The 23,292-nt window shown below is 51.1% G+C and overlaps 6 protein-coding genes across 6 annotated transcripts; 3 read left to right on the top strand and 3 right to left on the bottom strand.

Moving 5' to 3' along the window:
• Positions 1-1,886: 1,886 nt before the first annotated feature.
• Positions 1,887-3,149, top strand: LMH87_001458 (uncharacterized protein; the record flags this gene model as incomplete). Its single annotated transcript, XM_056192734.1, has 1 exon — positions 1,887-3,149. The coding sequence occupies one exon, from the start codon at positions 1,887-1,889 to the stop codon at positions 3,147-3,149; it is 1,263 nt and encodes a 420-aa protein (XP_056049840.1).
• A 5,524-nt stretch (positions 3,150-8,673) lies between these two features.
• On the bottom strand, positions 8,674-9,568 carry LMH87_001459 (uncharacterized protein; the record flags this gene model as incomplete). Its single annotated transcript, XM_056192735.1, has 5 exons — positions 8,674-8,782; positions 8,831-9,085; positions 9,153-9,182; positions 9,233-9,277; positions 9,330-9,568. The coding sequence occupies 5 exons, from the start codon at positions 9,566-9,568 to the stop codon at positions 8,674-8,676; spliced, it is 678 nt and encodes a 225-aa protein (XP_056049841.1).
• Positions 9,569-10,286: 718 nt separating this feature from the next.
• LMH87_001460 (uncharacterized protein) lies at positions 10,287-11,087 on the top strand (the record flags this gene model as incomplete). Its single annotated transcript, XM_056192736.1, has 1 exon — positions 10,287-11,087. One exon carries the CDS (start codon positions 10,287-10,289, stop codon positions 11,085-11,087), a length of 801 nt encoding a protein of 266 aa, XP_056049842.1.
• A 1,480-nt stretch (positions 11,088-12,567) lies between these two features.
• Positions 12,568-13,998, top strand: LMH87_001461 (uncharacterized protein; the record flags this gene model as incomplete). Its single annotated transcript, XM_056192737.1, has 1 exon — positions 12,568-13,998. One exon carries the CDS (start codon positions 12,568-12,570, stop codon positions 13,996-13,998), a length of 1,431 nt encoding a protein of 476 aa, XP_056049843.1.
• Positions 13,999-14,823: 825 nt separating this feature from the next.
• On the bottom strand, positions 14,824-19,324 carry LMH87_001462 (uncharacterized protein; the record flags this gene model as incomplete). Its single annotated transcript, XM_056192738.1, has 7 exons — positions 14,824-15,659; positions 15,936-16,310; positions 16,359-16,931; positions 16,989-17,838; positions 18,488-18,711; positions 18,758-18,973; positions 19,024-19,324. The coding sequence occupies 7 exons, from the start codon at positions 19,322-19,324 to the stop codon at positions 14,824-14,826; spliced, it is 3,375 nt and encodes a 1,124-aa protein (XP_056049844.1).
• Positions 19,325-20,152: 828 nt separating this feature from the next.
• Positions 20,153-22,106, bottom strand: LMH87_001463 (uncharacterized protein; the record flags this gene model as incomplete). Its single annotated transcript, XM_056192739.1, has 5 exons — positions 20,153-20,207; positions 20,273-20,807; positions 20,879-21,569; positions 21,617-21,824; positions 21,904-22,106. The coding sequence occupies 5 exons, from the start codon at positions 22,104-22,106 to the stop codon at positions 20,153-20,155; spliced, it is 1,692 nt and encodes a 563-aa protein (XP_056049845.1).
• Between the last annotated feature and the right edge of the window lie 1,186 nt (positions 22,107-23,292).

A 23,292-nucleotide genomic window follows, 5' to 3' on the forward strand; every position in this document is an offset into this window, starting at 1 on the left:
GTATCTTAAACAGCTTTTGCACAACTATAACAGACGTAGCGCGCGGGCTCGGCGAATTCACCTAGTTTGGGAATTGAAAACATTAGGTATGCTTGACCCGTAAGTAGTGCCAAAATAACTAACACAAGCAGATTTAGCGATTGCAATCGAGAGTTTGCTGAACAACGCGCTGGATGACGACACTCTGGACAACGGTTATGTAAGGAACAATCTACATATTGCCAATACTAGCTGACAAACAAAAGATTCTTCAAATTTCTGTCTATGTAGAGCACGTGGAATTGGAGAAGCGAATGGGACGTCGTTCTAAAGTCATCAAAGGGCTGCCTGATTGGCATTCTATTGTCCAAAAGGAAGTCCAAGGCAAACTGATCAAGCGAGTGCAGGAAGAATCACCTGCCTTGGGAAGCATGATAGTTACAGGCAAGTTACAATTCCAAATTTTCCCAGATTTGTGTTAACCAAATACAGTTTCCGCTTCGACCCCAGTGCGGCAAGACCTGCGAGCAATTGTGCAAAGACACGTAGACAACGAGGTTGTCCTGGTAGAGTTAGATTATCAGCCTAGTTAATTTTGTGAGGAAACTTTGAACGTGCGTCCCGAATTGACATGGTCATTATTGAGTGAGGATGCTATAGACTTGTAAGTCATACACTCTTAATGGGTCACGGTCATTATGTCAATGAGAAGGGCCGAACAGAAATTTGTCAGCGCACCGGCATGTTTCTAGATTGGGCCATCATCATGTCATTCATACTTGCCCCTGAACTAAAAATATCAAAAATTGACGTACCATTCCACCATCCGCCAATGTCGAAGAGTCTGTACCCATCAGAGGAAGTACCGCCATGGCCGCGAAAAGTATCATTTTTACCTGGGCTGGTCAGAACAAATTCTACCATTGCTGTATTCCATTCACTTATAGCTATTCCACATTATTAATAAAATGAATGTTTCAGAAACATAATTAGAAAGACACTCTCGTTTTTGGTTTCTTTAAACGTAGTATGACATCAATTCTTTGGCCGGATTGTAGCCATACTAGAGCCTAATAGCGACGTCTGATGGGTTCTTGTCCGTTCGTTTGCGTAGATGAGACTCTGTTAAGTGTCATCTCTGGCATTCGTGTATTATACCATCTGCCTCGCTTGTCTGCCCATGTATAGCAGTAGCGAACAATTTGATGACGTCGACAGACCGCTCCCAACCAATGCTATTTAGATCTTACGCCTAAATTTTGTTTGCATCAATCACGTCCGCGCTGTAGGCCAAGAAGTTTGCCACAGTTCCGGAGCCAAGCTTGCTTATCGCCAGCACTTGGCACCCAGAGCGCGGTTTCCAAGGCAGATACACCGGAAAGCCACAGTTGCCAAGTTCAACCAACCACAAGCAACCCGGCAGCATATGAGAGATGACGTATTTTAACAACGGTTTTTTCTTTCCAACTGCTTGTCTATATTTGGCAGTGACCACCAACCAGGTAAAGCAGCTACTGGATGCTGAAAAGCATCGAAGAAATGCTGCAACCTATTTTGAAGATTTCTCTTGTATACATATGTTCCCAGGCACTGAAGCAAAGTAAAGGACCATTGCTGAAGCCAATTATGCGAGAAGGTCTCACGGGTGCTTGGTGCTTTCTGCCTTATCATCTAGAATCAATTTGCTGACGTTGAAACGCAGCATGCGTATATTGAAGATTTTGCTACTGTACTGTGAACATCAAGCGTTCTTTTATCCACGATGGTTTACTGCTTGTGGACAAAAATGCCCCTGTGAAATGCTAAGAAAGCGGCCGAAAACGATTGTCTTCTTTTAAGTAGCAGACTCACCGTTACTATAAATTGCGGTATTGATCCATGACAAAAGATGCTGGTCAGCAATCATCATGGCTCAAACGAGAAGCCAGACAGCAGGCAATCAGCCGACGAACATCAAAGACCAGAAGACCAAGCAGCAGGATAACAGTATTTCGAAGAAAAAGGATTCTAGCAAGACATCCAAAAATTTGGAGAAAACCCTTACTGCTGCAGCAGATGCGTACGAAAAGGCAGATGACGGCAAGAAAGCAGAAATGCAAAATCAGTTGAATGTTCACCAACCCTTGGAGAAGCCGGAGGCCATGGAGGAGGATGAGGAGGAGTCCAAAGGAGAGCAACCCGTGAAAAAAGAGCCCGAAGAGAGCGGTATGTTCGTTTCGACGACCGGTGGGGGCCAGGTTCATTCGTCGAAGGATGACGGAGGCTCGCCGTCAGACCAAAAGCCGTCGTCCAGCAAGGAGAAGGACTCAAAGCCGCCCAGTGACAACCACGAGAAGTCTCCCCCGCCAAAAGTAGGCTTCCAACATGGCTTGGCCACGCCTTCAACTGACGTTGAAGATGAATTGGACCTGGTACGAGCAAATCCCATGCGTGAGATCTTCCACGACGGCGCGTCTGAAAACGTAGGCTGGGCAAGGCTCTCGTATGGCCGTGCTTTCGATGTCGAAAGACATGGGCCACCTAACGCCGCAAGATTCAGATTCAAGCGACGTAACGACGAGATCAACACGGACAGTCTCGACGATACTTCGTTTGGAGACAAAAAGCGGCGCAATGGCAGAAAGGTTTACCAGTGTGGTGACATGTTAGCAATCCAGGGTGTTGCCTGGCAGTCTCTGAAAGGAGTCGACCACTACTCGTCACTCGCGCCCCGCAACTGGAAGCAAGGGAACAAAACAGCACGTCCTTCGATGCGCATCATGGTGAAATGGGAAGGAAAGGATGAGAATGCGGGGAAGGAAGTGACGAAATGGGAAAAGCGTGACGCAGTGTGGAGGTGCTGGGAAGATGAACGAGGCAATGGAGGTGCCACAGTTCTATGTGAGGAGGAGCTGAAACTGGGTGAGGCTGTCATCTTGGAAAAGGGGGAGACCGTTTCGCTCTGTGACTTTGTGATTGTCACTGCCGCGTGTCGAGGCGAGAAACGATTCAAGGAGTGGGAATCGCAGCAGCGGCCGGGAAGGGACCGCTCTCCTACGCCTGGGCTGCCTCTATTGAACAGCAAGAATGAGAAGCAGTCGGGTGATGAAAAAGGCTCCGAAAAGGCGCAGTCATCTCAGCGTACAAACAACGCAGAAGAGGCTGGGGGTCACGGAGACACTACCCACTAGCCGCTAGTCGATGCTGCCGTGGCTGGGCTCGTATGAGGTTTGCAAAGTTTAGGCATGGATGTAGTGATTTACTTAGATACATGTTTGTGTATAGACCTCTCATGTTTGTTGAAATAGAATGATCTTTGCGGCAAAAACGGTGGCCCACATACGTGTTTTATGCTACTATAATTCAGCAGCTCGAAGTGCTGACAAACCTGTGATGACAGCAAGGTCGTGGTCTTCCGAGAGACGATAAGCGGTTAAGAATCAGTCCCGATCTTTGCACTTGGGTTCGTAAGCATACAGAATAGTCATATTTAGCAGGGCAGTTCGCTGCCTACATCAAACAACACATCACACTTGCACTGTATTTTTGTATCCACGAATTGTGTATTTTCACTGCTCTGTAGGAGAAACTCGCTTGCCACCGTGCACGGTATTCTTTTGAACAGCGCCGTCAGGTAGATAGGCGGGCGGTATCTGAAACCGAACACGTCGACACTGATGTCTCTTCGATGACTTCGCAGGGACCTTGTCCTTTCTTTTGCTCTCAGCTAGAAAATAGTCGACAAAATCGTCCATATTGCGGAAGAATTGATCGTCATATATGCTGAACTATCTCGTAGATTAGTATTTGATTCAGGCCGTTCGTTCTGAATTGCGACTGACAGTCGTTGAGAGATTCATATTCATTAAAATCCAGTGAAGTTTCCCTGGTGTAGGTGCTATGCTGAGGAGGCGCATGCATCCTCGCACAAGTATAATATTAAATAATCAGCCTTTCAATAGGTACCGTAGCCTTCGAGTACCAGCCTATTCTTGACGGGTGTAGGGGCAGTTGCCGCAACATCATGGCAAATCTTTGGTTGCGCAACGTTGCGGCCGAAAGTCGTGTCGTGGCCGAAAGTCGTGTCGTGGCCAAAAGTCGTGTCGTGGCCAAAAGCCCTGCTGTGCGTAAATAGGTGCACCGCCGGCGGTAAAACGCCTGCTTGAGGCCCAGCCAAAGAAATGCCCCAGCTTCTAGGGTAGGAACATCACTTTTGGCCACAGCACGACTTCTGGCCACAACACGACTTCTAGCCGTAACATGGGCCACATTACTATTTTCGGATACGACACAACACCAAGAACCAGCGCAAAAAGACGCCAGCAGGGCATGGGCAAAACAGAACAAATGAACAAGTACACAAGTAAACAAGCGAGAAACGACGTAGCCTGCTAAGCAATGGGAAATCGATCCAGGACCGCTACCTAGAAAGAATTGCGAGGGAAGTCGGCAAGAAGTAAATCCTGCTTTGCCTTTTTTTTTTTTTTTTGCTTTTTGTGTTGCGCTGGAAGAACATGCAGGCGGCTCGAGGTGTGGCTGCCAGCAGACATCCTTTCTACGCACAACACGAGAGCGCGTGGTGGGTGATTCACTCGGAGCGTTGGGTAGGTTTTCTGCTTCGTGGTGCAGTCCTGGGTTTGGGTGGCGAATTTCACACAATTGTGCCCTTGGCGGTTATGTGAACAGTATTCGATAGCTGTGGTGCAATTTTGAAGGCACTGGCGTTGCTGGTGAGTATACACCGAGCTCGAATTATCTTCTAAGCTATATTACAAATATCGAGTTGTGAAGAAAGACCGAATGAATGCATTCGACAAGATCAAGTCGCGGAAGGCCAGCAAACGCCTGCTGCAGGCCGCACCCCATATTGTCGCAAAGAAAAAAAAGGAATAAAAAGCCATAGTGGTACGCAGATTACATCCGCAGGGGACCAGTCATGGTTCATCAGTCTTGGGTCTACCAGCTGAGTAGCTCGAGTCAGCCACCTCTGACTGTCCACCATTCCACCCGAATGCCGCAGCTAGTCTTTTGGGAGAGGCTTTACATCACACACATAAAAGACGACATGTGCATAGGTATTGGATTTCCATGTAGGATCCTGCTGCCCTGTGACTGTTTCGAGCCCCGGCGGCTGGCATGGAGTCATTTCGGATTGACTTCGTGGGAGGCTTCGCGCACGGAGCGGGCAAACCAGTGCTGTTGATCTCGCTCCATGTTCGCTCGTTCTTTCCGCAGCGTTTGCAAAAGTAGGAAATGCCCAATTAAGTAGCGAAGGCAATGATGCGTCTGCGAAGCTTCACGTCGAATCTTTTCCGTAGCCATGCCGGCTAGGGTGTCAATCTCGGTAAAGTTCATGATTAGATCGTCAGCACATATATATATACCACAGTAGTCTCGAATTATGAAAACGAATACCGGTATCAAGAAGTTTAGATGTGTAGCCTGCGGCTGTCGATAATAATGTAGAATAGAAAATACTACGATTTTAGATTGACATGAGCAGACGTATACTATGCATGTAATTGCCATTGGCGGCCACTGACTCAAAAAGTTGGTTAGCCTCCTAACCATCTCTTTGAAAGCTTTTCTCCAGGCATGTAGTTGTTCGACTGAAATTAGACCGTTTTAGGTGTCCAAGAGTTGTCAATTCACGGTGTCGGGGCAACAATGGCCATTTCGGACGAGCTGCAATTGGACGTAGACCACTTTAAGCCGAGCATTACATTTGTTCCGCCGCGACTCCGAGTAGTATTTAAAAGACTCTCGGAAGGTACCACTCCCACTTATTTCGGGGAGGAGTTTTGGCGAAATCGACACAACATGCGTGTTGTGTCAATTTCTCTCTACACGGCTCTCTGCACTCTCCCATTTACTCTCGCCACTACTGAAGATGAAAACGTTGTAACCGCCAAGGTCACTAGGACTATCACGATTTGTCCCATATCTGGAACCTGGATCGGCAGCGCAAGGTAAATGCACTCTTTAACTCGCGAAAACTATGCAGACTTCTCACATTCATAGAACGGCCTACACAATCGTCTCCAACACTGATACCTCAACCACAACGTCGATTGAAAGCAGTGAGCCTGAGCGATCGCAGTGGCCCCACGCTACATCCCCTTCCAGTGAAACGCCATCCACCACTTCGGACGCAGTCATGACAAGTACCCATTGGGCCACGGCTACTGTTTTCAAATTGTTGGAGAAGAATGATACAAGCGACAAATTACCCGAACCTACCGAAACCACCACATATTTCAGCCAGGAGAACATCTCCACGTTGGCTACGCTAGCATCTCATTCGTTCGGAAACCTGAATCACACTGGAATAGGCAGCCACGGCCTATTCAGCGGTACTTCCGGTCACAGCCTGCCATCCTCACCTACTCTGCCTGTTTCGACCTCGAGTTTCGTGAGTAGTGGTGTCCGGTTGTTACATCCCTGGTATTTTGCTTTGATTGTGGCATTTGCATTTACTCAGTAGCATCTAGCACATAGTAGTATAAATAGACATCATTCCACAACTTGCAACTTCGTTCTTTAATGCGAGGTGGAGGCATGTGGTCCGGGGTCGCAGTGACGGATCCCGGCGTGCTGTGCTCTCGGATTCCACGAAATTCTTATTCCCAGAGGTCGCAGCTGCGAATTAAGCTCGGTTTACTATATCTTTCTAGCCTCTAATTATAGTATAGCTTTGGCAACCTTTCGCATGCACTTCGTCGTCTCTGGGCTATTCATACAGGTCCACGGACAAGTCAGCGGCGACTCCTCTTGGTTCGGGATTTGCAGGAGTCTAATGTGACGACGCGACGCATGAGCCACGAGACACTTTAGTAGACGCGAAGCGTTGCCCTCTGCGCTTGTTGTCAGCGGATCTTAAAGTCCATTTTAATTGTTTTCTTTTCCCTTCTTTTTTCCATCGCTAGGAGCCTTAAATCTATTCCTGCACCACTGGCGGGATTGGCAGCTGCCTGGCGTAGTTAGTTGCCAAGCAGCCCTATTTGCTTGGACCTTTCAGATCCGTGTCCACTACTTCAGCAGCTTCTACAGCGCCTCCAGGTGATCTTGAGCGCTAACGTATGGCGATTTGGTGGCAGTTCGCCCGGACGACCCACTGAAATATATGATAAATGGACATCTGACACCTGTTGTAGACTGGTTTGGACTACCCTACATTGGCCTCCCGCACTGGCTCGTGGTTGTAATTTCAGAACGTGTTGCCTCTTGGGCCGGCAACTATCGGTACTTTAGCAAGGAGCAAATGACGCTGTGTTAATCGCGATAATCTTGGGTTTGGACCTCAACCTTTGCCTGTGTATAAATACATGGCTGTTGACTCTCTGTTGCGAAACTCTACCCCATGTGGATTCAATACTCCACCGCCACCTTTCTCCATCGGCAGTCTACTCGGGCAGAAACTTTGCCTCGGAATTTGTCCCTGGCCGTTGGTCGCGTCGCACGTGTGGTCTGATTAGAGCCGACATCCCTTTTCCGCGGCTCGAAGTGCCCTATCGGTCGAGTGCTGCTTGGCAGGTGTCCAGACTCAGAAGCTACCAGTTGTCATTCCAGAAGCTATCCAGGAGGGTGGAGCAGACTATACATACCTACGTCCAAGCCGGCGCCGCCAGCAAAACGCGCAGGTCTAGAACAACAGAGATCAAAGAACCTTGGAAGATCTTTTGCCGACAGCATCACACCGAAAATTATCGAGGACCAAAAGCTTATCAGCCTTATTAGTTTTGTTGAACTCTTGAACAGTACATGGCCCAATCCACATCAACGCAAACATCTACCTCTCTTGCACTGGTCTTCTTTGTTGCCCTCGACGCTGTGCTGGTTGCGCTGAACTCTTTCAACGCATACACGCTCGTCTCCGTGTCTAAAAAGTCCGCGCCGCACAACTCTGAAACAGACTGTAGCATCAATGGGCCGACCTGCTTTCCATATCTGTTTGCATATTCACTCACTGCAGGTGGTGGCGCCGCCCTGCATGCGGCAGTCGGCATCGTCTCCCTCTTTGCTGCTGGAAAGCCTCTGACAATGTACAAATGGACACATTTCGGCCTCGCGGTCGTACTTGTGATTATTGGTCTATGTCTTGCCATAGAAATTACAGAACTAGGCCGCAGTTTTTACATGCGTTTTGGCGGACGGAACACCGTCTACTTCCAAATACTATACTATGGTAGTTTCTCCCAATCAATATACGGTGTCAGTGGCGCAGTTTTGACTGCCATCGCTTTCGCCAAATCTGCATTTTCATGACAGCTAGCTCAGACTCTTCATTGAAGAACATCGTCCATGAACTCTCAGGTGTGCTATTGGTGGTCAATTATACGGGTTGTATCGGGTACCTATCATCGGCAGCCTCAGCAACAGGGGCATGAAGAGCCTTCAACTAGGAGAGTATACGGGCTGTATCGGGTACCTATCATCGGCAGCCTCAGCAACAGGGGCATGAAGAGCCTTCAACTAGGAGAGCTTCCAATCTATGGGTTTCATAAAAAGGCTGAATGCCTTACAAGAGTCTCTATTAGAAGAAATGTCAACACAGAGACAGAGTGTACTCTGCCCTCGGAGACAATTAGTTACACAATGTATCACATTCATGAGTTTGAGAGGCGCCAAAAGCATAACATATCATTTTGTATCTTAGTTCTTAAAATCTGCTCTAACCTTTTTTCCTCACGCAGCTGGCAGACGCAGCGAGGGCCGTCATGAGCTGGGAAGCGGCGGGTATGCAAAAGGGTCGTCCTCGGGGAGCGGGCATGCATTCAAAAGGAGTGACAGCTGGTCTCGGAGACTTTCCAAACTCTCGGTAGTTCTGGACTTGAGGTTAGCGACTACACTGCGCCTGTGCATGATCACGTACTTTTTCTTCAAGTTATTGTTGGCTTCTTCGAGCTGTTTCATGGCTCTCTTGACGCTTCCCAGCTCCTGCTGGGTGGCGGCCACCTCTTTCTTACAGTTCTCCAACTCTTTCCGGAAATAGTCCATCTCCTGGCTGGGATTGTCATACTCGACGGCTGCGGAGTCACCACCTTGGCTTGCAGAAGGCAGGTAGGAGAATGGCTGGTCTTCCTCCGGGCCCTTCTCCTGCCGCATCCTCTCCATCATGCTTTTTAGTCTTGGAAGAGTTGCGCGTTAGTGCATGTCTTGGTACGGGATTCCCATCGTATCCCATTCTGCCTTACTGGTTCAGCGTGCTCATCACGTTTTCCGGTCTGCATCTGTAAGTTGGAGCGTGGAGGCATGACGGGTCTAGGAGACGTACGAAGCATCAGACGGTGGAGCGGCGCTCATCATGGTATCTGCCATACTGAGAGATATTAAACGCGGAAAAGGATGACAGGAGAGTGAAATCCACCTACGGTAAGAAACCCGTCCCGGCTCCATGGCCATCTTGAAAACCCGTGGGGCGAGCACCCTCTTGAAGTGCAGCAGCACCTGGTGCAGCGCCGCTCGCCTGATACAATTGTGTATGGGGAGGGCCATACCGTGGTGCGTTCCCTGGCGCAGGTTTCGCTGATCTGAGCCAAAAGTTTTGTGCCCCGCGCTGCTGCAGTTGGTTGCGCCGAGATTGGAGGCCGTTACTCTGTCGCGCTTGCATGACGGGCCGTGTATTCTGGTATGAGACAATGAAGAAAAAAAGAGTTGGTCGTTGCATCTATATACTGGCCTGCGTCAGTGGTTGGGTTATGTGCATGGATTTCGCACTCGTTAGTGAAGCCTGTGCAGTAGCAATGTGACAGCCTAATGGCACGACTACAGTGGATGCTGCCACGCCACGATAGCGTTAGTATAATGTCTGTCCCGTTGTCCACTGCTGGACAACGCCCGCTTTCAGGCACTGAATCCTCGCTGTCTGTCGCATGCATTAGTGGCCACCGCAGGAAGTGGAAAGCCAGATTTGGCAGTGCAAAATCCTTTTGGGGGCGAACCTGGGCTGCAGCCTGTTCCACACCACCACCACCAGCAGGAATAGGCCTGCCCTCTGAGTCGCCCACTCTACGTCGGCCGTCCAGCTCCACGTCCAGGTAGTTCGCACTGCTAGCAGTGCTAGCATGCTTCATGTGTCGCAGATCAACGGAACACAAGCCAGCAAATGTCGCCTTGTTACGGAACGAATAAAACTTTGACGCGCAGCATAAGGGCAATGGTATTCATACCATATTATATGTAGGTACATACCATCTTCTACATGTCTTTCAAACGGCTCTGGAGCAGTAGCCTTCCACTATCTACTTCTTTCCCACTTTCCTTGGAGCAGTCGTCGCCGCCTACCTTTGTTGTTAGCTTGCTTTCGCAGCATCGATATCTCAGCAGCCATGGATCGGTTGCACGCCTTAACTGATGAAGAACGCATTGCTACTTTGAACCAGCGTCTTGTCGATGGATGCCACATTGTCGTCCACCCGCTCTTAGAAATTGGAACATTCAACCCCGATATCGTCTCCTCTCTACCATTGTTAGATAGGTCCATCATGGGAGATGAGCTGGCGAACCAAGCAGAAGCTATTTTTTACGGCAAAAACACCTTTCTTGTTTGGTGGGATGCTCTCCAGGAATTTTTGTCCCCAAGACACGGATTGCCGATCGACAAGCTAGTCAGACGGGTCATTGTTCGCTACAGCTTTCAGGAGCTATACACGAGCAAACGGAACCTGGTCACGGAGCTACATCATTTATTTCGGCTCACCCACGCCGAGTTAGTTGCCCTCGATATCACAGGCAGCGGAACCCCAGACGGTAGCGATCTGGCAACGCAAATGGTACTTCGCGATATAGCCTCCATTGTTCAGCAGCTCTTTTTACACTTCGGTCCTCGTTTTGTCGTCGGGCGCTCTCTAGGCGAATGGCCTGCCCTGTACGACATCAAGTGGGTCAGCTTCAGGTCCTACTGGCAACCCCCAATGCCTGCGGCTCGCGATAGGATGAGAGGCGGCGAGGCTAGCTTCGAGGAGACAATGCAATTGCAGGTGGAGAGTTGGATACAGGCCACCGAAAGGCCTGAGTTGACGGCGCCACTCGGTGCCGTGCCGGGGGTTGACGCCTCACTGTTGGATTGGAGCAGTGACGCGCTCACTGACTGCTTTGCGCCTGGTGTTCTAGTACCAGAGCTGGCCTAACGCAGTTGCATGCTGGCGGCCTGCGGCGCTGGCAAAGCTGCCTTTCTGGCATGTCAAGGCCACGCACTAGACTGGTGCGAGACTGAAGGTTGCGGCACTAGGTTTTGACTTTTGACGTTGTTTTTGTTTTTCGGGATTGCTGCTTTTGGATTGCCATAATGCCGTGGCCTGCAAATCGACCGCCCAATGGAGCCGCGCTGTGAGCCGTCTTTACCACACATCGCTGCCGTGTTTCTGGTAGCTGCAGAATATAACCTTGAGAAGGACTAAATATAGTTATTTCTAGTCTATTTAAATAGCGACCTTGAAAAATGGTGTATGCTGGACACTGCCTTCAATATTCACGGAGCCTTAACACGACCTCGCTGTACACAAGACACCCTGGGCATCAGATGATGCTGTGGCTTCGTGCGGGTGCGCGAGGGCGGCTAGCTCTGCAGCGAAGTAGACGCTCCGTGGCAAAACACAGATGCAAGAAACGAACGGGCCCTTGGGCTTTCAAGCCAGCCAGCGCCTGCTAGCCGCATAGGGTGAGTATAGTATCACCCGAGGCACGGCATCCCTTGGTGGCGAAATCGTCATTGGGTTCATTGTAGACCTGTGAGCAGAAATTCCCACAATCCGCTGGGCAAACAATGGAAGCGCACTCGGCGGAACTAGGTTGTACACGTAGCCCGTACTGACAGAACTGGCGAGGTGCTTGATCATTGATAGACGAAACGTCGTAAAACAGGTCCGGGTTCTGCCAGGGGACAAACGCATATTCGAATTGTGTGAGGGGATCAGCCAGCGATGCGCCGAGCGTGGCCGTTGCTATCTTGATTGATACGCCAGTCCCGTCTATAACTGTCTTGTAGGCCTCGGAGTATGATCCACCTGGAGATACTTCGTAAATCTCTGATGGCTCTTGTTGCACAGACTGGACATAAACTGTGAATGGGCATTGGTTCACGACGCGCGCGCCTGGGCTAGCAAGCACGACATGCGAAATGAGGTACAAGGCGGTAAGTTGCAGCTTCATGATCTAGATCTATGATATCGGTACGGGCCAACTGCATAGAAGCAGAGAAGTCAGCGAGCAGCGAACAGTGTACGGTCTACGGAGCAGAAATTTCTCTCTTTAAGTAGAGGGGGTCATCAAGTTGCCGCCTATAAGCACGCCATCTTCATCGGAGCAAAGCTTCTTTCAACTGTTTCCATTGAACCTGTTGTATGCTATTGCTTGCGAAATGTGCTGGTCGCGGTGGCTGCGAAGGTCAAAATGGTCTCTTCCAGTCGCAGTACATCGCCAGGTCGGCCTGGTGCTTCATATAAAGACAACGAGGCGTGTGAGGCCATGGAAACAGTGCACTGCTTTCCGATGGACACTGAAGACCAACTACTGAAACAAATCTCGTTGGGAGCCTACTCCAGAAAATCTATCTACCAAGCAATTTCTGCGCTAAAGGCCGTTCAACGAAGGTACCCTGCCATATCCCCCATGCCACCGTCGGGGTTGGGCTCAACAGCAACGGCCGAGGACGAAGTTAATTCATTCTTGCGCACAGAAGACAAGTTCTTGGAGTATGCTTCCAGATTTGCCGATACCGTGCCAACATCCGAAGGCTTATCGGAAGCGGCGTGGCACGTAGCACAGCAGCAAGCGCCCCCTCGACATGCCGTGCAGAGCTACCTCGATCTTCTACGGCAACTCGACAGCCCAGTTGAAATCTTACCAATTCGGCCACTTCGGAATCACATCACGCTGTCCTCCGAAGGCTCCGTCCGCCCTGCTATAATACCATTCGTGGAGGGCAGCGCGTGGGCTTTCGCTGTGGCGTATCCCGATTGCATTCACTGGTATGACAGCAGATGCGACCAGCCTATCCCATCGCTTTCGTCGCCCGACAAGCGCGTGGTGACGAATCATTGGACCGGGCCCAAACATGAGAGAAATGGAGACTCTGGCATCTTCATGCTGATGGGTATTAGATGTATCCAACGTGGTGGTCCACATCTCCCTCAAGAGACTGCAGTCAACCTGGCATCGGCGTTTCGTGCACGAGTCGTGCTCGAGCTTCTCTGCGGCAAAATAGACCCATCCAGACATACTGCGGAGAGCTTGCTCTCCCAGGAGGTGGAAGAGCAGTCTCTGTTCTTTGAGGACGCGATGAATGGAATCGACAGGCAGTCTCCTGCTTCGCCGGATGCCGAGCCGGAGAACATGCTCGCTCCATCGCCATTCGACTCCGACCTCAGCCCCCCACCAGCTACCGCTTCTCTGGCACAGCCTGCATGCAAACGAGTGCGGCAGGAGAGTGGCTGTAAAGTGGCCGATGCCAGAACAATTCTCGCCAACCTCAACGAGGCGTCCCTCGCTACGCGGGCCGTGGTTCGGTCAGCGGGCACACCCTTGGACATTCTATGGTTGCTGGTGCAGAACATCTCATCTACGAGCGCATTTCACGACCGGCTTAACGCCATTCTCTTCTATGAGGAGATGACGCGCCATCGGACAGACAACGACGTCAAAGAGGCGATGCAGCATCCGATCGACGTTCGAGACATGCGCATCGTACAGGCGCGCTGCAAGTTTTGGAAGGACGTCTGCGAGCTCCGTAGTGAGTGGGAGGAAGACAAGTATGTTTTGCTGCTGGCATTTCCTCGGGCGGTGACCGGGAGAACCGGCCGGGCGCGGCACATCCAAGAACTAGAGCGGAGACTGAATGATCGTGATGACCATCTTCAGCAGTATCTCCACGCTGCGAGGGACCTGTGCCGCGCCATCATCCATAGTTCTCTCCCGTGCGAGAGTCTGATGATAGACATCTATCATTTGAAGCAGCATGAGCCTTTGTCCGACAGCATGTATGACGCATTCGTGAGCGTGAAGCCGAGGGCTAGAGTACCTCTACCACGCTTAGCAAGATAGACTTTTCATGCACGTTGTGCGTGGTACTTCATTCCCGACACTGCGAAGTCACAAACAAGCTACGTTAGATGGTTGGCTGGGAGACAAATATATTCTAGCCCACCCCATTCTTGTGGTGCATGCACGGAGGCGCCATATCACGGTCGTCGAATTTCGTAACGAAACAATTTTGAGCTTTCGGAAGGCAACTTCGTTAAATCACTAGACGCTACATATTTTACCAGTATGATTAATATAAGCAAATATCATTCGATGTAGTTATCCGCATAGCGGAATGAGCATGGCGGCAACGCGAGCGCCATAGTTAGCTTTGGCTGTGAAGTTTACTGAAGAAGCTAGCTATAGTGGGATCGGCTTCATGCCTGCATGCGTCCACTTTCCTTGCCAGCATTATCACCTAACCAGATCAATTACCATCGTGGGTCGACACATGCGCACACCGCGCTTGTACTTGAGAAGCTCGGAGATCGTTACCTATGTTACCATCTTGCTGGTGTTTGATGCGAAAAGAGCTTCAGTTCCCACTCTACCTTGTATTTAGCGTGCGCTGCGGCAGCTAAAGACGAGCGGCTAGTAGCAGGTTTTTACAGGCCATCACGCTAAGCAGTAGGTGCCTTGAGTGGGCTGGCAGGCTTTATTTTTAGAAGATTTTTTTTTTTTTTAAAGAACGGGCTAGGTCTGATTATACATGAATAAGTGCCGAGATATGGAAAGGATTTATTTCCATGACTCCAAATTAATGAAAAAGGATGTCATTTCAGCTCCAACGACAGTACTTATACATTTCTATCGGAGCACAAAACTTGAAGTAGCCTGACATTCTTTTCATCCACAAGACTCTCCGCCATCCTCGTTGCACGCAGCGTAGCGTTGACGATGGTATGCAGTCCCGAACGGTGCATAGAGATGCTGCTGCTTCTTCAGTCGGGCCAACGTGAATGGAGACCCGCTGATGTTGGACGACGTGGAATCCTCCTCTACCGTGATTGCAAACATTTGCTGAAGGCTAGGCACCTCGAGCGCAACCTCCTTCTCAAAATGGGTCGCATCGAAGATGCCATCTCTACCTCTCGCCACGATGGGAGCTTGTTGTCCTTGGCACTTGAAGACAGCGGATGAATTGAGCAGCTGGGTGAGAAAAACACGCAGCTCCTCAGAACCCGCTCGTAACCGGCACTTCAGCATGCCTGTGCAATAATATGTGCCATTACGCATGATCAGGGGAAATCCTGAGTCTAGCTCCAGGAAAAACAGGTTCGCACGAAAGCACTTGGCGAGACGTCTCATTTCCGTCGAGGCTAGGGCGATTTCGCGTGCCATCTCCGCCACCTCCTGCATGCTCCCCACATCATCCAGGGCTGGCTGGTCGTCCCCGAAGCGAATATCAAAGCGGAAAAGGTCTCCTCTTTTGTCTAGCTTCTGATGACGTAAAAGCTTGTCCCATGCAGCCGCGGAGTCACTTTGCCTCCAGAAGGCTCGAAACAGCCGTGCTGGGAACAGACTGTCCCAAAGCGACGCGCTGTTGCGCTTTTCACCTATGGAGCCGGTGCCCAGAGACACGACGATACTCGGTTCCGTTAGCGGGGGAAACAGGGATGCGGCTTCGTTCAGCGCGATCGCTGCCGGATTGTTGAAGGCCAGCCCGCCATCTTGGAACGTCCCTGTTCCAGCAATGTGATGAGGTGTGAAATAGCTGACGGCAGCAGGTTAGCCAGCGTCGTTTCTGCGAAGTTCCCGCGTACTTACTAAGGCGCAGCCGTACAGCATCGCAATCTAGCGTCTATCAGTATTCACCACGGTGTCGTATCCTTCCCGCAAAATGTACTCACATTTCCCACAGGGGTACGTTGCGCGCCCCATTACTGAATATCAACGTGGTATAGTCTGCTTCTGCCCGTGTCAATCACTGAGTTTTGTCGTAACCCAACAAAACGTACCAGTTGCATCGTTACGACAACCAACACCGTTGTAGTTCGTCGCAATGCAGGTGCTTGCATCGTCCGTTGTCGTCAAAGTCACACCGAGCGCGATGCCCATCTCACTCGCGGCGTTGGAGTCCACAATGCTTCTACTCTCGCCGTACGCGTCTTTTTGGATGGACTCGAGTCCCTCGGCTGAGTACTTGCTGTCTACCAGCAGAGAGCTGAGGAATTGCAGCAACGGGGACAGGATAGGCACATTGCCTACCAGGGGAGCAACGACCCGGAAAAGATGGTTGGCGTCAAATGCCAGACGCGATGACAGCTCGAAATATTCAATGCAGCGGTCTACCTCCCATCCATTGAGGCAAAGGGCACATGCCGTCATGGCCCCTGATTTGGTTAGCACGCTAGACTGCAGATTGCCGGGGAAGTGCCTACCAGAGCTAGTGCCAAAGACAACGTCGAAATGCCGCGGTACGGAGACTGGCAGATCAATCATCTCTTCCAAGACGCGAAGAGATTCCAGCGGCCCCCTGCCTCGAATCCCACCACCGTCAATGCTTAGTATGCGCACGTCGGCGGTGTCCGGCTTGATGCGGATGCGGCGCTCATCTGTTCCCATCCCACAAATGACGCAGCAGTCGACGTTGTACAGCCACGGGTCGTCCAGATCGGCATCATAAAAGGTTCGAACACATATGTGGCACAGCCAGTGGCCGCAAGGCAAGCAGTGCTGCGGTCGTCGCTGGAGGCAGGCGAAGCAGGTATCTTCCGACGAGGGTAGGCAGCTCCTTCTTTGAGCATGTGCCAGTTGCAGCCTATGGAGGCTCTTTGGTCCGCCGTGATGTTCGAGATGGTCATACAGTACACAAAGGTGTTTGACGATGAGCGACGGAAAGTCGTGGGTCATGACAGGAAGACCAGCCTCGTTGCGGTGCGCCGCAATTGCCCTGGCGACGTTGTCGCAGGACTCCTGATAAAGAGAGTCGAACACAGCCGTAGGGTCGAATTCTAAACCGTTGATTAGTTTTGATGATATCTTCGCTGTAAGCTTCGATCTGCACATACCGTGCATGCCTGGTACATAATGATTGAGCAGGAAGCTGGATGCTATGAGCGGCGCAGCGACATCCACCACATCATCATGGTGCGGGAAAAGCGAAACCAGGTTGAATATATGGGATTCCATGTTCTCTTCCACTTTATTGGACAACCTTGACGCCTTCACCAAATCCAGAGGTGTCCAGTCTGCTTGTGCTGCGCCGGCGGCAGTGAGACGCAAAAACTCGAGTACGTGCCGAGCGGAAAACAACAGGCTTTGGCGGCGCCGTTCTCTCGTGCTGGCGTGAAGCAGTTGGGATATCTCCCTTGATAGTGCTTGGTAAGACTTGGCCTGTCGTCTACTGCTGCGTTGGTGTGCCTCGCGGTCGATGCCCACCACGCGAGTCACACGGAACCAGCCATGTGGTCGCTGCAATTTCTCCGCATGTAGCTTCGCTCGTACGTTGGCTTCGCTTCCTCGGTCCACGACCAGAATGACGGCTAGAGAACGGGCCGCTTTTGATGATGGGCCTTGACAGTTCCAAGCGGACAGATGCTGGATTGCGACGTCGCTGCCGCCGATGTCTTCCGTGAAGATGCAGACAACATCCGTCAAGGGGAACAGTGCTCGGTGATAGAGGCTATCGCTGACCGAGGCTGCCAGAAGAGGTGTCTCTGCATACTGCGTGGAGTTGACTTCATGGCAGGCGTAGACTCCCCGTGTTCTAGGGAGTTGGCCGTGTGTGGGGAGATCGCCGTCCGCGATGAGTATCTGCTGCTTATCTCGCAGTTGCGCTACGTCCAAGTGAATCTCGCCGTGTGACTTTCTCGCCCGCGCCGATCGACTGAGCAGATGCAAGGCGCTAAAGGCACCATACTTTCGTTGATGGCCAATAAAAACAGCGACCCCGAGTGGCTCCTCCGGGCAAACAGCGTCAAGTAGGCGGCCAGGGCGATCGGATACCTCCAGGGTCGCGTGGCTCCCTCTTTTCCAAACTCTCAACCACCCAGTATGCTTACAGAAGCTCATGATGAGACGAGTGAGGCACGGCTAGGTTGCAGTGCAGCTGTTCATCACTTTTCCATGGTGCATTCTCGTCTATATATCAGCCATGGTCGATCAGCAAGAAACTCGGAGATCGAGTTGTGTTCAAATAGCCAATGAATCAGTCCGATATATTTGGCGTCCACTTGTGCGCATCTCTCTGAAGAAAAGCATTCAGAAAACAAGTGCTGGGAGACACTCTGACCATCCAGGATTGATCTGATGAAGCAGATACTCGGAAATGGGCATGAATGAGGGCATGAACGGGATTGCGAAATGGCATATCAATATTCTTCGTGCATGGCGCAACAAACGATGCTCAACAAAGACGCGTAAGACTACACCCTGCGACCCAGCACTGTCCTAGCGGCCATCATTCTAACTTGTGTCTCTAGCCTTGCTTGCGCTGTGCGCCCTTTGCGCCTTTTGCTCCTTTTGCACACATCACACCTTTTCTGTCAGCAGCTCGTTTTGCCCTCACCTTGACCTTTTTCTTCATCTTTTGCCATTCACCAACTACCTCCGCTGCATTCCGCATATCATCTTCGACAACAAGACTAGGCACCCATTTCACCATGTAATACAGCTTTCCAGCTTTTGTCTCTTCGCCAATGATTTCCTCTACTTCCCACTCCTGCTCCAGGTTACTGTATTGTGCATTCTCCGAGGCAATAGCCTCGTGCTGTGCCTGAGACCCGAGATCTTCTGCTGACATTAGCCTAGCTTCCTTGTACGCAGACACGCATCATACCGCTCGGTGGTTCTGGTGAGATATCTCTCGCTGAGCCTTCCGTGTCGTGCACAGCGTCCTCGCTGACGCTCGCCACAGAAAGTATCTCTGACTGGGTATGGGAGCGTGCTGCGCCCAACTGAGAATGCCTAGCAGAGGACGGGCGCAGTTCCGGGATCATGGCAGCGAGCGGTTCCGAGGCGGATTTGTACAGTCTGCCTAGCAGCGGCTGGTTACCTGCATGTAAGTTAGCTTGTGCGTGGTTTTCTGCGCGCAACAGGCCGCACCGAAAAACATATCGCTCGCAAGGTCAACGTTTGTGGCTTGAGAGGTAGGCTCTTCCGTACCGACACGAAAGTTCGTATCTATCACAGGCTCTTTTAAGACTGCATGTCTGCTGGGTGCGAAGGTCGGAGCATCGTCTTGCTTGGAGGGCAGTTGTTTCGTGGCCTTCTTCTGCGCGGCTCTAGATTCTTTCTCCTTCACCTCTGCGTAGGCCCTTTCAGTAAATGGCTGCTGGAAAAAGACGCCCATGATGCTTTGCGTAAAGAAGTGGATGAAGAACGGGCATTTTTTGGATTTTTGCATGGAAGGGCGACTATTTATATAAGTCTACAACCGGTCTAGGCAGGAAGTGGGCACACCCTTCCCATTCCCAGAGTGCAGTCGCTTGGACACATTGACGTCACAACTTCTTCGGTCGGAAAATCGGTGACGGCCGCCTGGCTTAAGGGGTCTGTGAAGCCGGGGCTCGGGAGGTGCCCTATGGCGGCCTCCGTATGGCCGCGATGTTCACGCGCCGACACACACCCGATTTACGGTGCAACATATGGCACATGAGCTTTGGCACAGTGAGAGCAGCAGATCGACAGTAATTTTTGACTATTGTACAAATGCTTATAGCTATGCGATAATTTGTTCCACAGGGCGACCTTCTGTGGCGACGAGCTGCGGCCGTGGCACCAGCGACAGAGTGCTGATGCGCAGTTTTCCACAGAAAAGAGTGTCTTGACACTGTACGGCGCTCTTCCGGCCAAGTGGTCGTGTTATCAACGGAAAACGCTCGCCTGCAAATCTTGGCCATGCTCCTGGGAGTGGCTGGCAAAGTGCTCTCTGCTGCCAAGGATGGCCTCGCAATCTTGCCACGGGCATAGAAACGGCATTTTCAACTTGTTTAGATGCATGGTTTTCAGGTGTCTGACCAAATGTCTCATCTGCCAAGTCTTCGTGCGGTCGGCACTTCCATGATGCCCGTGCCAACGGCAAAACGCGCAGATTAGCCCCGTCTCATCACGATCCGGTGTGCGGTCTGCCATGTTCGGGCGACGCGGCCGCACTCTTCTTTTCTCACCGTCCGTTTCCCCTCCAGCATCAGTGAGCGGCGATGCTTGGCCTGTCCCCCTCGTCAGCTTGCGCTTAGTCTCCCGAATCGCCCGACTTTCCTGCCGGCCGCAGAGCCGACTGACCTCCCCTATAAGCTCGAGACGCAGCTCATGCAGCTGTTCTGCCCCGGTCACTTCTGCGGCCGCTGCATACGATTTAGCAACATGAGCTCTCTCGGGTAAGTCGTACGCTATGCTGGGCGGCGCAATGATGTCGGCGGGTTTGATGCCCCGCAGCTGGCGGTCTATTTCCTCCACATGGACATTTGTGTGAAACCTTTCCAGGACCTGCCGAAGGCGTATAGCCTTGAGATACTTGGACAGGTTCTCAGCTTCTCTGCTATAGCGATCGTAGTCCTGTCGCACGGTGGTACCGGCAGCAGCTTCCCTACTTCGATAGCCCAGATCTTTCCATGCTTGCACGGCGTTGGCTTTGGCCAACCGAAGCGCCTTGAGATCGTCGTCTTCGTTGATCTCTGCAAGCTCTTCCTCCGTCAGGCATGTAGGCGCCGCATCGTGACGCTGCAGCCGAGCTGCAAGGTGAATGAGATCCTGCTGCGGGGTGCTGCCGAAGCAAATGGATTGGCAGTCCCTGTCTATGAAGTTGGACATATAATAGGTCAGGTAGGTGCTCGAATCGCCTTTGCGATGACCCATGATCTTGTTTCTTTCCTCCGGCGTGAGCTCCTCTGTGGGACGCCTCAGTCTTAGCATATACGCCGCTTCGAGCAATCACTTTCTGGAGCAGGGGCCCACATACCGTTGATCCTCTTTCCTGAACCACGACGAAGGTCGTACCATTGTAGTTGCTTCTCAAATCCGGTAGAACGGCCTAATCGAATCAAGTGCTTCCGTTCCCTGTCATAAGACAGAGCTTTGGTTTCGGAAATAGACGAGCCGTAGGCTGTCGCTACAGTGTCGCGAAATATAGGGCGTTTTCGCCATTCTTCTTTCCACAGGAGCCGAAGTCGGTCCTGATTCGGCGGCACCTTGAGTTTGTAGATGTCCTCAGGTGTGGAAAAGCAGTTCAAAAAGGCGCCGTCAGAGAACGCGAGCGCCAAGGCCGGTATGAGGGGATCGTAGAGAAGCATATCGTCTTCACGGAAGGCAAACTTTTTCGGCTCGGAATCCCCTGCCGCTCGCTTGATATGCTCGAGATTGACGACCAAAACGAGCCGTACTCGTTTGGAACCTTGAATTGGTGGGAAGACCTGGAATTCCCAATGCTCGTAAAGCATCGCTCCGATCAGGGCACCCGGTCGCGTTGCGGTAGCACCCGCGATAATCAGATTTTCTGCTAGCTGGGCGCGCAATCTCTCATGCTCAAAGGTCCCTTCATCGCGGATCCAGAGTTGGTTGAGTAGCATGGCCAAGTCCTCGATATAGAGCCCGGCTTTCTCCCTCTGCGAAGTATCAAGACAAAATCTCGGCGTCAAGTCTGTACGAATCCACTGTCGGTCATCAGCACCAATACGTTTCACGCATATTCCAGACTCACGTTGCGAACATCGTAGAGAATTGCATCGCTCATCCAGGCTTTTGCCTTCTCTGCATATACCATGCTCAAGGTTTTCCAGTATGTCATGATGGATGACTGTTTTTCGATCCGCGACATCTTCACCCGCCGGACCAGGTACACTTTGAATAGTGCTGCATCGCTGCGCTTCAGTTGTTCCTCGGGGTCTTTCGCCCGGCGTTGGCAGAACCTGTAGTGGTAGAAGTCAGCCTGCTGCCGTTAAGTCTTCCGTTGTGCCGCGCGCAGTGCTAGTCTGGCGGTTATCTTACGCGATCCATTTGGCCTCCTCTGATTTTTTGGCCGCTTTGGTCTTTTCACTGTGATCGGCTAACACCGGTCCATCGTTTTGGAACTTCTCGTACAGCTCATCTTCGGATAGCTCTGTGTATGGATTTGGCTCCGGCGGAGACATAGGCAGGTCATGAGAGGTTGGCGGGTCGGACGAAGCCGTGCCCTTGTGAGAGACTGCCATACGTTGTGTTTTGTCCCAGGCCACTGTCGAGAAGTTCTGCACGACGGAACCCCTTTTTTGGCGTCGGATGTTCAAACGCTGCATGGCCCGTCTCGCTTGAATATTTGGGCTAGTCACCGGGGCCAACATCAACTCTGACATGGCTCTAGATGGTTTCGAGTAGATCTTTGCGCGAAAGCGAGAGAAGCAACCTAAAGAGTTCCAATGCAAAGTGGTACTTGGAGGATGGACAAATGAGAAATCATGGGCAACGGCAACTGGATAAGCAAGATGCTGGAGTTTTTGCTTTGGCATTGAGATGGAGGACGAGGTGCGAAACTTGGCTCTACGCCTATTTATAGACGCAGAGTCTACGAAAGCCGTGCGGATCTGGAGCAGGACACGTGAAAGCAGAGGTTACACATTGTTTATACCACAGAAAGGACCAGTTTATGCAACATTGTCTAGCCAGGTGCTCGCCTGTTCGCGGCCATCTGCGATACCCAGGATGCACACAAATGCTACAGCTGATCACTGCCGTTGCGCCGACTTGGAATCAAACGCCGTACATGATGACGAACGAGGACTTGTGCTTCAAAACATCGGAAACACCCTTGGGGGGCAGTCCCGAGGCAACATTCACTTTGAGCGTCACCCATTCGGCCAACGGTCGGGGCGCATCTTGTTCCGATATTTCGCTCGCGATAGCATGGCGTCTGTATGCTTCTCCATCATTGCAGTACTGTATTCCTTTTTTTTTCTGTTGTCTCTTTGCTCACTTATGGTAGTAAGTAGAGGTGTGTTTCGTCGCAATGTGGCCAGTCCAACTCCAGCTCAACTACAACCGATGCACTGCTGGGACAGCTACAGCTGCTCATAGCGTTCAGAAAGTATTGCATTCAATTGATTCTTAACATTGATAATAATACTGTACTATTAACATTGGTATTAATAATAATACTATCAATAATGCATCACTATATGGAGTACAATGCTGATGATCTGCAGGCCTCCTCGAGTATCCTTCGAGCAAACAAATGTGTCAAGAACGGGGAAACGTAATCATAGAAGATACCACTTGAAGAAGGAGAGTGTCCCATTTTATTGTAAATCATGATCTAAGTATCTGTACGAAGCTGTGGTGAGTAAACTTAGGGCAGCCCCTCATTATAGATACTGAGCCCGTCGCCGATGCAGCGACCACCAT

This window comes from Akanthomyces muscarius, chromosome 3 (genome assembly GCF_028009165.1).
Source record: "Akanthomyces muscarius strain Ve6 chromosome 3, whole genome shotgun sequence".
In the NCBI taxonomy this organism is placed as follows: domain Eukaryota; kingdom Fungi; phylum Ascomycota; class Sordariomycetes; order Hypocreales; family Cordycipitaceae; genus Akanthomyces; species Akanthomyces muscarius.